This window comes from Falco biarmicus, chromosome 4 (genome assembly GCF_023638135.1).
Source record: "Falco biarmicus isolate bFalBia1 chromosome 4, bFalBia1.pri, whole genome shotgun sequence".
Lineage (NCBI taxonomy): Eukaryota > Metazoa > Chordata > Aves > Falconiformes > Falconidae > Falco > Falco biarmicus.
The window spans coordinates 94,894,752-94,907,265 of record NC_079291.1 but is presented as its reverse complement, the minus strand read 5'-3'; the positions used below and the strand labels follow the sequence as shown (position 1 = coordinate 94,907,265).

Here is a 12,514-nt window from a genome sequence, read left to right as displayed (position 1 = left end):
GCTTAATTTGGGAGTAATTGTGTGTACCTACGTTTCCCATTTGGAAATACACATTTATAGTATGACATACCTGCATGCTTGCGTCTCTGCACGTTGTTTGTTAGTCTGCAGCAGAGGAAGCTGGATCAGAAAGTCAGGGGAGCACTAAGGAGAAGAGGTAATTATGTGAGGCTGGCAGAAGACTTCCAAGTGGCTGAGGACTGACCGTCTTGGCAGTGGTTTGTTTTTGCTATACCACACTGGCAAACAAAATGCAAAATTGGAACAGTCCTATGAAAACGTGGTTTTCCTTTCAGGGCTAGATCAAAAGGGGAACCATTTCTAGTAAATTAGGTTTGGAGCAATAAAGTCAGGTGCTTAGGCGGGACAACAGCAGCTCTGGTAAGATAGTGTGATGGGTATAACTGTGTAGATAATGCTGATGACAGGTAACTTTGAAACCATAGTCCCCTAGCACCCACCTCTCCTCACCCAAAAGCAAGAATACAGTTCACGTGTTACTGAAAATGCCAGAGTCCCTCTTTTGTCCCTTGTTGAGTCTCTCTTCTCCAGCCTCCTGCTCTCTGTGCCACACAGAGCCTCCTCTTGCATGATGAATGGAATAGTGATGCATACTTTTTAGTCTAGGATTATCTAGTATGCGGGTTCAGTGTGTTTATTTCTGAGTGGTTTGTCATATGTTAGAGATGAGAGAAAAAGGGACTTCTAGCTTCATCTACATAGCTGTGAAGTGAGGGGATGGGCGTTAATAGCAGCTGCAGATGGGTCTTTGGGTGTTTCCTTAGGATTTTGTGAGCATAAACAGATTACAACTAGATAGAAAATAAATCAATACTTTAATTATAAACTCTGAAATATCCTTAAATCAATGCATGCACAACGGGGCATTTTCCAGATCTAAGGTAGTCTGCTGCTCCAAAGGTATATTATAGGCTCGAAGCAGCTGTGTGGGGGTGATATGAATGGGTTAAGCATCTCTGAGTGAGCGTGCATGAAGCTTTGAGAGTGAGGCTTCATGAGTGCTTCTTGCCAAGGAAAACAAACTACAGACAGAGCCACTCATGCACCAGCTAGTCACAGTTTGCAAGGTTAGCTAAAGTTTATCAAAATCCCCAGACAAAAAATGTCATTAAGATACAGTTAAGGTTATAGACAGATACCAATTCCCAGGCAAGAAACTTCATTAAGGTACACTCAAGGTTGTAAACATATGTGCCAATTAAATTCAAACAACAAGATCCAAACACTGTCATTATTTACAACATTAAATATTTGGAAATTTAAAGTTACTGTTAGAGATAATGTGGTTTCCATAAAGTTCATAATCATGTTTCAACAAACTGAACTTCTGCTGCTGTTCAGCACGTTACCTTCTATTTCTAGTCGTGATGCTCCCTGCCATGGGATACTGTCAAAGCTAAAAGTCTGCAATGGGTTCAAAAAATTCTGCACAGATTTGTGGAAGAAAAAGCCAGCTGTAGGCATGGAAAGCAAAACAGACAGTGTTTATTCTGGAGCACCCTGAGCCACAAGTCCTGAAGACCTGGAGAATATTCTGAGGGAAATCTTTTTCGACTTGCCTTGGTCTTATATATGTCCGTAAAGATCAGATGGGCCACTGGGACAGACGGGCTGTTAGGGTGGGGGGGCCTTCGGTCTGAGCCAGGGCTGCTGCCATCGCAGCGTTCCCCGCAGTCACAGCGTGACAGCAGACTAAATCCCGTGTATAAAGAAGCTACGGCAAGCAATGCACTGTCTTGGAGAATATAGGATGCAAAACAAGTAATTAAATGTGATCTCCTTGCAACTGAATTTCAACTGAAGGGTTTAGAAGGGACACTCTGCCTCTTAAATGCAGTGTTAGACCCCTGAGATATTATTTAATTAGATTTTTCATTATAACATAGTTGTGAACGTTGTCTTTCCTCTTTTAGCTTCAATAGTGATCGGGAAATGGTGGTGTGAGATGGAGCCCTGCCTAGAAGGAGAGGAATGTAAGACATTGCCTGATAATTCTGGATGGATGTGTGCGACTGGCAATAAAATCAAGACCACCAGAGTAAGTTGTCTTTCTGCCTATACCCAGGAGGTCCTAATAGGAATGGGGGTCGCTAATGATTGCTCGCCCATAGCTTTTCCATCATCATGTCTGCTGTAAAAGTCTTATAGCTCACTGCATACCTCCCCAGCCATCCAAAGCCTCTGGCTATAATTTCGTGAAAATTCAGATGGATTCAGGCTGGTCACCTGGGTCCAGGCTTGGAGCTGCTGGATTGCCAGGTCACTTTCTTATAGACATGGTCACCTCAGAAAAAAACCCTAGTGTACATCACTGAGCTTGTTTCTGGAGGCTAAAGGGAAGAATACTAGATCGAAGGGAACTGCTGGATCCCACATCCATTCCTGGGCTGTTCCAGGCCACATCTGTATTAACAGCTGTAGATGTGCTTTGTAGCATGAAATGGTGCTGAGGACTCAACTCACTATCTGCATTTCAGGTCTTACTTCAGAGCAGCTCTAGCCCTGTGCACCCATTAGTAACATACTCTTGAGATACTGAAGATTCAGGTAACCCAGGCCAACAAGTGATGACAGCTTTCACCATGCACGGCTAGGAAAAGGTGGAGATGCGGCTGCAAATAGAGAAAGTGTGAATGAGCTGGCTAAACTCTCATTATGAGATTCGCTTCGGGGGGGGGGGAAAGTGTTTTTCAAAAATAGAGTCTAGCTTTTATTTTTGCATTGTGCAAGTGTTTCACAACATCTGCTTAAAACTGCCACCTATACCTGTATACAACAATTTTGATTATTTTCATACCATGATAGGTTTTTTTTTCTGAGAAAAATGACATAGTTGTCAACTCGAGATATTTTTTTATAAATTAATAACTTTTGTTTTTCAGTGAAGTGGAAAATAACTTTTGAAACCTGCTAAATGAAAAAAAAATACAGCGATTTTTCAAGACATTTTTCCCTGTTCATTAAGAAATTCTACATACTCATACCCAGCTACTAATTCACAGGAATGTGAAGCTTAAAGCCAGAATTCCCTGACTTCTTCCTTTTCCTACGATCCTACCTCTAGTCATTTTTCATGTCTTCTAGGCCTTTTGTTGAAGGAGGAGATTTTACCCCAGCTGATCCCCATGCCCTCTCAAGTCTTTTCTTTCCCTCCATATGATTTACCCCAGGATGAGTGATCTGTTTTGCAACCCTAGTTTCTTGAACGGTACCTTCTGGCATGGCTAATCTCTCCACCACATCGCAGCACTATAATTTAGGAGGTTTTCCTTGCAGAAGGCAGTAAGTGGCCCCTGAAAGCAGGATGCGTATCAGCTCTTCATCATCTCACAAAGCAAAACAGAAAGCATGGAGGGAACTGTGATTCCTTGACTCAATTTCTTCCTGCAGTACTTTTGTTGCTGCAAACCACTCTATGCTCACAACTGATCTATCCACACTGAAACACCACTGGAAGATGGTGCCCTAATGTATGTGCCTTGCAGTGCAATTAAACAAAAAACCAAACTTACTACATGTCCTTTTCAGGGAGGCAACGTTTTCCTCATTGAATTGGGAAATTAAAATGGAAGAAAGTGATATTAAAGAAGTAATAAGCAACACGGGGAAATATGTTATACTTTTGTTAAATTACAATAACTCAGTACTTCTGCAGTCTGTCTGCAAATTATATAATTTAGGAATTGCATTTTGGTTTTTTCTGTGAAATTGTCCTGCTCTTAACTCCCCCAACCCTCATCACATAAACTACTTTTAGGCGATAGCCTGCATCTAGAAGCGATTGCTAGAAATTTAGCAGCTTCATTAATATGCAGATGTGTGGTCCAATCTATTCAGTATGCATTATTGTATTTCATTTAAATTAAATACTTACAGAGTGAGTGCTCATAACTGAAAAAATATTTCTTCATTTACCCACAGGAGTTATTTTAATTAGCTTGTGAGGGGAGTACCTTATGGTGCTGCTTCCAGTAGAATTTTGCTTTGTTGCTTTAAAATATCATTACAGAATGCAATTGACAAAGGCAACATGACATGATGTGCTTAGCAACTGCCTCTTGCATTTTTTAAGGAAAATTCTACTCTATAATCCCTGAAACTTTGCTTGAATCTGTACTGCTGCATCAAGTCTAGCAACATAAATATAAAATAATGGAAGAAATCAGATCCTGAAACAGGCATTTTTCTCTTTGTTTTGTCATTTCAGATGGCATCAGGGAAAGAGATTACCCTATAATCTGTACTGACCCCAGTCCAGGCTGCAAGATTGGGCCATGTGTGTCTAATCTGTGTAGTTAAGGAAGTTAAGAAAGAAGAAGAAACAAGACAAATCAGTCAACATCCCAGATATATCTGTGGTGATCAGCCAAAAAGCTAGAGCAAGTTACCATAGGCTGTACATTGTAAACGGTTTTAATGAAGGCTTTTCCTTACACTAGAAACATTTACATTAGGCGGCTGCTGTCTGACAAGGAAAACATTTGCATTTGACTTGCAGGATTAAAATACCTATTAGTATATTCTTCAAGAGCCGCACTAAATCACATATAAGCATGTGTGTATGTGTGTATATATATGAATACATGTATATACACAATATACGTAATTTTACAGTGTAGTGTATTACTTCATCTTTGGTTCTCAGATATGATTAATACTGATTAGTGTCAGAAGAAGGTGGACAACAGACCCTGTGAAGGCTTTGCCAGCACATCCTCCATTCCTTCCCTTTCATGCCTTTATTCCTGTGTTTAGTCCTTTAGCGTAGCTCACTAATTAAGTTGTTAATGCCAAAGATATAAAGCTCATGGCCTCTGTAAATCAATTTCTTTTCTACTGATGGTCAGAGCAGGTGACAAACACTGGGAAAAAATCAGGTTGTAATTCAATTTTGGAGCAGTTTCAATGCTTTTTTGATCCCTATTCACTCCTTTTTGTTAAGAACATAAGCTTCAATGCTTTCCTTAAAAATTTGGGGCTCTTGGAGCTGTACTAGGACCTGGCTGGAGATCACATCACTATACTTCAGCAGAGCAGCCAGCACCTGGGAACATGCAAGAGCACAGTCTCAGTCTGGATGCTGGGAGATGATGCCGACAAGGGCACATAAATGCCTGTAAGAACCAGAGCTTCTAAAAAACATGGAAACATGGCTCTTCATGCATCCCAAGTTTTGCCACTTCCCATCTGAGCAAGGGAGTCACTCACAAGTTCTGGACATTGGATTGGTGTCCACACAGGACTTTCTGCGCAATGCTCTTCCCCGGGGCTCTCAGCCTGGGCTCCTGTGCATGCTGCACTGCAAAATGCCCTTTGTGTGTACTCCACGCAAACAACACCTGGCATTCATGTACTAGCCCTCTAAATATTTCAACAAGCTGTTTTTCTACTGCAGTGTGGAGAAATTAAATATTATATATATATATAAAATACGTGTATATATATTTTTATATGTATATATAAATAAATAATGGAAATTAAAGCATTGAGCCATCGGGGGCTGGCAGAGCAGCTCAGCTTGAAGCACCTCTCCAGCTTCACAGCCTGCACCCTCCATCAGGGCCACCCACCCCCCAGTTTGCGGAGTAACACTTGGCTTACCGTACCTTCTGCCACCAGACACACACAGGCCATCTCACGGCACCCAGTGGGACTTGAGCATCACATTTCTTACCAGCCACTGCTCATCTCAAGCTGCAGCAAATGACATCTGAGGTGTCCACGGCCCCTCAGTCCCTTGCCATTCCCTGCTCCTACACCAACCACAGAAAGTATTGAGGCAGTGTACAAATGAGAAAGGGTGATATTCATCCCCGAGAGAGAAAACCCAGCAGGGTCACTTGTCAGTGGCAAACCAGGAGAGCAGAAAATGGGAACTGGGGGAAGGAAGGAAATGGTAAATGAACCCAGAGTTTTATTTCCTTTTTTTAAACTGTCCAACTGGGTTAATATGTCAGATGATATCCAGATTAAATTTTTCTTTAGAGCAGTGAAGAAACACCTCTATTTTTATAATAACAGTCTCTGTAATTAAGAGGTCAGTTCAAAGCAGTAGAGCACAACATAGCAAATACCTCCTGCTATAAGACCTACTGCTGCATTTCATCATATCACCTAGTGCTTAGCTAATAATTTGTAGCACTGATTTAATGCCTGAACCTGCCCATATTCAAGTCAATTTGAGTTTCATTGCTGACCTAGTCATCTAGCAAAGGGTTGGACCCCTTGTGCCATTCATCTGTGTGTATCAGTGTGGGGAAGAAACAAAAGCCTCTCCTCGAGAGAGCTATTTTTGCTTCTGGTCAGTCATTCTTATTCCAGCATCCTAAAAAAAAACAAACCTCTGGGCGGTGGTGTTTCCTCTTCAAGCCATTAGCACGCTCACTCAGATCAATTGTGGTGTTAGTCATAAAGAGCAATGGTGTTTACGGTCTGTTGCAGGCCGTGTTATCTCACCCGAGGTGAGTAGATGAAGTCAGTCAGACTTGCCAGTCTAGTATATAGCTGGTCACTCCTATCCTGCCCCCTTTGGGTACGTGGATTGATGGGGATCCAAATGAACCGGTCAGATGGATCCATCTGCCTGTCCTTGTCCAGCAGAAGCTACCAGCATCGCTCTGAGAAGGGGAGGGTGGGGGGCTGGGGTGAGCATGGCCCCACACCCAAGGTTGTCCTGGCATCTCCTGCGCTGCCGGCCCGGGTGAACGATGCTCATCCAGGATCTCCCAAGGCCCAGGCAGGAGCTCGCTCAGCACCTGCCTCTTGCATATCTGTCAATCTGTGCAGTCCCAAGAGAAAAGAGCCCTCCCAAAATACTGCGGTTTAAACTCAGCAATATCCTGAGCAAGGCAAAGCGCCGCAAAGCCTGGGTCTTTCTTTCCTGTCAGAACATATTTTGTATAACTGACTCTTTCACACTTTCTTATGGCAGATCCACCCGAGGACCTAACAGCGCGCCGCCTGCACGGAGACAGTGAAAGCCCTGCTGATTTGTGAGGACAAAGTCTTGAAAGTTTAAAACCATCTCAGCATTTACAAGCCAAATGGATTTCTTATTTGCACTTTGACTGTTTACCAGATAACAACAGTGGCTTTACTGTGTAAAAGAAAGCATTCAGTGGAAACAATGCCCCTGATTTTTGACAGCTGAAAATAAAAATGAAGAAAATGGTTCCTTTGGTAAAGTTTCCAAGATTGCGAAATACAAACAACAGTATAAGTTTGGATCTACAATTTACTTTATACCAGTTAAAGTATATATATAGAAATATATATATATTAATATATGATATTTTGAAATAAAAGCCTCAGTCTTCAAGAAATTGAATAGTACCACACTTTGCTGCAGCTGCTGTAATTTTTAAATTTTTTTTTCTTTTTTTGTAATGGTCTGGAAGATCCCTACCTGTTTCTGAGAGAAATGTGGCAGTGAAGAGGCAAAGCAAACCTGCTGCGGTACAAGGATGCCTAAGAGCTACACGAATCCTACTGATGTGGCATCCAGAGCTTCCTGTTCCCTTCGGCAGAATTTCGAGGGCATTTGTTGTTCCACTTTGTGTTCTGGAGGCTTTTCCCCTTGTGCAATACTAGCATGCTGGCTTTGCTTCATTAACCATACTTGATTGATATATAACAATGATAATTCTATCCTCTTCCAAGAAAATATTTTTAGAGCTGTTAGATATTCTATGAAGAAGAGATGGACAACTACTGAGTGAAGTACAGTATGTATTAAAAGTTTATTTGGCAGAGTTTGGTAGACTGTGAGCTCCCTTCTTATTAAAGATGTACTGTACGTACAATGTCTTCAGACTTTGTATAGCTCGTAGAGACTACAGTAAAAACCCAGTAACCAACTCCAAAGCTTTGCATCGTTGGCTCACTAATTCTTTGAAACAACGACAAAGCTATTTCTTTCCAGACTAACATGCGAGAGGGATTTTACATATGGTTTGGGTTTTTATGAGCCCATTTGCAATTGGTGAACGAGCATTTCAGCTTAAGTGAATTCCCCTGTGGACATCTCGAGTGCTCAGGCACACCCACACGCAAGGGGCTGCCTGGCTGTGTGCTCTTATCCCACAGCACATGTGGGAGAACAACCTAAATTTAAGTTTCCCTTGTCGCAGGCCAGGCTAACTCTCCCGGGGAGCATTTGCCACCAGCTACAAGCATACACGTGGGCAATTCCATGGCCCAGCAAACGTACACCAGTTTGTGGTAAGCAGACTGTGTCTGAGCCCTGCTTTTGTTTCAGGAACAGTTGCTTTCAGTTTAATTTTAACCTGTTTCTTACTAAGGTGAATTCAGCTGAGATGAGATGCTCTTCAGCAAGGATGCATCCACAGAGACATTAATCTACTCACTGCGAGCGGTTTGAGCTCACATTCCTAGCTAAGCTGTTGCTGTTCACCGTGCAGCCTGGCCCCTGCATTGCTGAAGAAAGATCAGATCTGAGGGCTGAAATGTGCAAGCCTAGTTCATGTTCCCAGGCACTTTTGTGAGCAGTCCAATTAGTTTCATGGGGTTTATTCATGTGGAAAATATCTTGCTGTCATGCGTGAGTCTGGGCAACCTACCCTTCAGTACGCCTAATTCTACCAAATTAAAGAGGAACAGGGAATGGTAAAACTTGTTCTATCCAGTCCAGCTTCTTTTCTTTAATATTTCCAGTTTCCTTTCAGCCTGCTTACCTGTCTCTCACAGGACCCCTTTGGCCATGCTGATCACTTTTAATCCAATGCACTTCCCGACCTTGAGTTGGTCAAAATTCTCCCACTAACTTTCTTTCTCCTCCTTCAGGGCAACCACTTCAATCCCTGATGCTTCAAGAGGCAGAAATTTTTCACTGTAATTACATTGGATATTAAAGTAGCTACATGACGTGTCACGCCATACTCCATGCCAGCTTTCCGTGCTGGTCCTTGCTTGATGCTCCCAGTGGAAATGGTTATGCTGTTTCCAAGTATTTCCATTATTGCCCTTTCATATCTGTCCTTTCAGAGAGATAGGAGAGTGGAAAGTGTCCAGGGAAGAAACTTGTTTTCTCCTGTGCACAGAAAGGCTACACAGATCCATAAGCCTCACCTCCAGTTGTAGGTCCTCACACATGGAGACCAGCTTCACTGGTGGCCCAACTGGACAGGCCACATGTTCTCTGGCCACAGCCACCTGCCTGAACCACAGAAGATACCTGGACCCTAGTCTGTGGTTTAGATATGGTCTGCCATGGCGATGTGTCCCCAGCCCTGTCATTTGACTTCAGAGGGGACCACTCCCTGCCTGGTTACCCACAGATAGGTGTGCTCCTAAAATGAGCTCATCAGACCAACTCCAGGTTCACCTGCCCCAAGTGAGGAGAACCTCCTCCAAAAGAAATCCATAGCACTTCTTAATTTTACTAGAACAACAGTTTAAAAACCCAGGACCCTCTAGAGCTAGGAAGCCCTTGGTGTACTAGCAGATAGACCCTGCCACCAGGGGGTAAGTTGATTAAAAGCCAGGATATGTTATCATCCCTTTACCAGCAGGAACTGAGGCACACAAAGCCACAATCACATTGGAGGGTTATGGAAAATCGAACAGAAATTGAAATTTGGTTTTCTTATGCCCAGTCTACTGATACTTTATAAGGTGACATACACAGAGAAAACTAACCCGTGGCCTCTTGTACCCGTAATCAAAGCCCAAGATATCACCATTGAGAGGTATTTACCCCAGAGCGGTGTATCTGACGTGGCTCATTCTGTGAGTAGCTAACAATGTTTATGCCTGTGTCTATGAAATATGCCTGTTCAGATTGGGAAATATTAGCCTTGCTCAAATATAAGAAGGAAATGTTGTCATTACCACAGCAAAGTTTCTTAGAGATGTTTATGAATTTTTCTTTGCCAGTAGGCAGCCTCAAATATCACCACACCAAATTCAGTAAACATCTGCGTCTCTTTGAAGTTGCTGCAAAATCTGCTCATGAAGTGTGGCGCTGAGAAATTGCTGTTTTAATTAAAATGTTTTAGAGGGGAATTAAGGCCTTTGCAAAAATAATGACTAATAAAACGCGAAGTCAAATTAATAGCTGGATGCAGCTAACCTTCATTGTTTCAGTGAACCGAACTGAAAACAATAATAAAAAAATTCAACCAACCTGGAGTCACAATGATCGTGTCTTTCAGTGATACGCACAGTACGGCAGTGTGCAGCTGGAAGATGTCAGAGCAGCTTACCCTGGCCAATGGAAACTCAAAGCACTTCGGTGGTGGAGTGAAGGGGTCCCACATCCTCATGAGAAAGTGACAGTCGTGCCATTCTTTGCATAATGCTAAAAGGTATTTACATCAACAGAAGAGAAAGTTAAAGTTCCTGCAATCTGGCAGAAGTCTAGACAGAGACATGTCAGGGAAAAAAGAAAAATATTTGTAAATGCATAGAAGATAAACTTAGATTTATGTCGGTGTTTCTTCTTCAGACGTGTGAAACCAAGTTATGTAAATTTAAAATGTATAAGTTGGAGAAAATGCTAAAAAAAAAACTAAACGAAAAAGCAGCTATCATCTTGATTCAGAACATCTAGATGATATGCTTCTGTCCAAAAATCTCTGGCAATAAAGAGCTCAGTGTGGTATGACTTGATACTGCTTTGAATATGCTACGTGCTATATTTGAAGAAAAAAAGCCTTGGAGAAAGTTCACTCCTGTGACCAACAATTACACACATGACGTGCACCCAGACTTGGCAGTACACAGAGGAAGGACCATGAAAGAGTACTGACAGCGATATAGTTTATGATGAGTGATGCTCTTATCAGACCTATTGATCAGACCATTAGCAGAGTTTGAAGATACTTTCAGTGGTGTATTGCTTGTATATTTTCCTATTATAAAATGATCAGTTATGCTCCTAACTCTCCTCATTTGCCACTTTTTTGTTTCACTGTATGGTCCAAATATAATTAAAGTTCATAGCGAAGTTGTGGAGAAGATAAACATACCTTGGCTTTGAAAGCACATCCATCTCATCTGAAGGTGGCAGTCCTTGTTTCTTCTTCAGTGGCAGGATGAATATTGTGGCCTAAAATGAGCTTCTCTTTTATCAATACCTCGGTCACATCCCAGTAAGCAGGGTTTAGAGCTTGCCTGACAAAGAAATGGGTCATGCTTCTTTGCTTGGTATTGTATTTTTTGTCAGAGAAAAATAGAAACACATTCCACAAATAATCTTTCAGGTAGACAGAAGGAGATGTGTGTACAGGGCAGTTGGTTTAAGGCTGTCAACACTTTTTCTAGTTCACCGGTTTGAATTCAGATCATAGGCCTGGCACGTATTTATGGTTTCTTCTCTGAAATGCTCACACAGTCAAAACACTTAACTTCACAAATATTTATACTTTATAAAACTGTGCCGCTCTGAGGAAAAGGAACTGAATCCTCTGCTTTGCAGGTAGGAAACCGAGACTCGTACAACCTGAGACCAGCTCAAGGTTATGCTAAAAATCCTGCAGCAGAGCCAGCAGTAGAACTGAGGACTGCTGGATTTTAGGTCGTCATTGCAGGTGGTTCATCTATGGTTCCCATCAGTGAAATTTCACTGACAGCAGACCCTGGTGCTCAGCAGGGGTCGCAGAGAGCAGAAATAGGGTGCCTGCAGTCACATGTGGACAATCGTCTGCAAGCACCAACTGCTCAGCACTTGTTCACCTCCCTTCAGCTGGGATTTCCAAACCACTGGTGCATGGAAGACCACCACTACACCTACTCCAGCCTCTTCTGCTCCCACAGGGACGGAGTGACACAGTTCTGCATTAGTTTGGTTTCATGGCTCCTTAGTAGAAGCTGCCTCAAGCCTTTCAGATGAAAGCGGAGACAGAAAAAGGCACACAAATGGCTGTGTCTAACCCTGATGGGCTGAGAAACAGGTGTAGCCAACAGTTCTTCTTCTGGAGGTCACAAGTTCTCAGAGATACCCATCTGATGGAATGATTTTCATGTAAGAGTTAACTTTGAGCAGAGAAAGTTCACGTTGCCTCACACCAGAAAGTGCCTGAACCAGCCAACAAGAAGCACAAATAACTTGTTCTCTACTGAAAAGCAGGAGCACCACTGCCAGGGGACAGGGTACTACATGGGGTAACTACATCATGGCGGGGGGGAAATTAATTTTGACAAATATGTATCTGTGGGCACACTCGGCAGATCTTTGATAAAACCTTTTGCTGTTGTTTGGCCAGTACCTCTAATTCCTGAGTGCATCTTAGAGATGTTCAGAGGCCTTTCCCACATGACGGGCCTGGGTATGACATATTTTCATCCAATATTTGTTTGTCAGATTATTTTTGGTTTCCCACCATGCAGCAATATGGTCAAATTTGTACGACCAGAAACAATATACGCGTTTGAGCATCAGGTTACTGACCCGCTTCCCATTATTTCTCATCTGCTTTCTTGGTGAGATAGCTGTCCTTGATTCAGTTAGAAATTAAGGCTGGGGGCCCACCTA

At 42.4% G+C, this 12,514-nt stretch overlaps 1 protein-coding gene across 1 annotated transcript in view; it reads left to right on the top strand.

The window, feature by feature from the left end:
* Positions 1–7,823, top strand: part of TAFA1 (TAFA chemokine like family member 1) — a 231,554-nt gene extending 223,731 nt beyond the window's left edge. The window contains exons 4-5 of the mRNA XM_056338783.1: positions 1,935–2,059; positions 6,953–7,823. Coding sequence (XP_056194758.1) covers positions 1,935–2,059; positions 6,953–6,970 — 143 coding nt within the window. The 3' untranslated portion in view covers positions 6,971–7,823. The remainder of the gene's footprint in view (positions 1–1,934; positions 2,060–6,952) is intronic.
* The last annotated feature ends 4,691 nt before the right edge of the window (positions 7,824–12,514 follow it).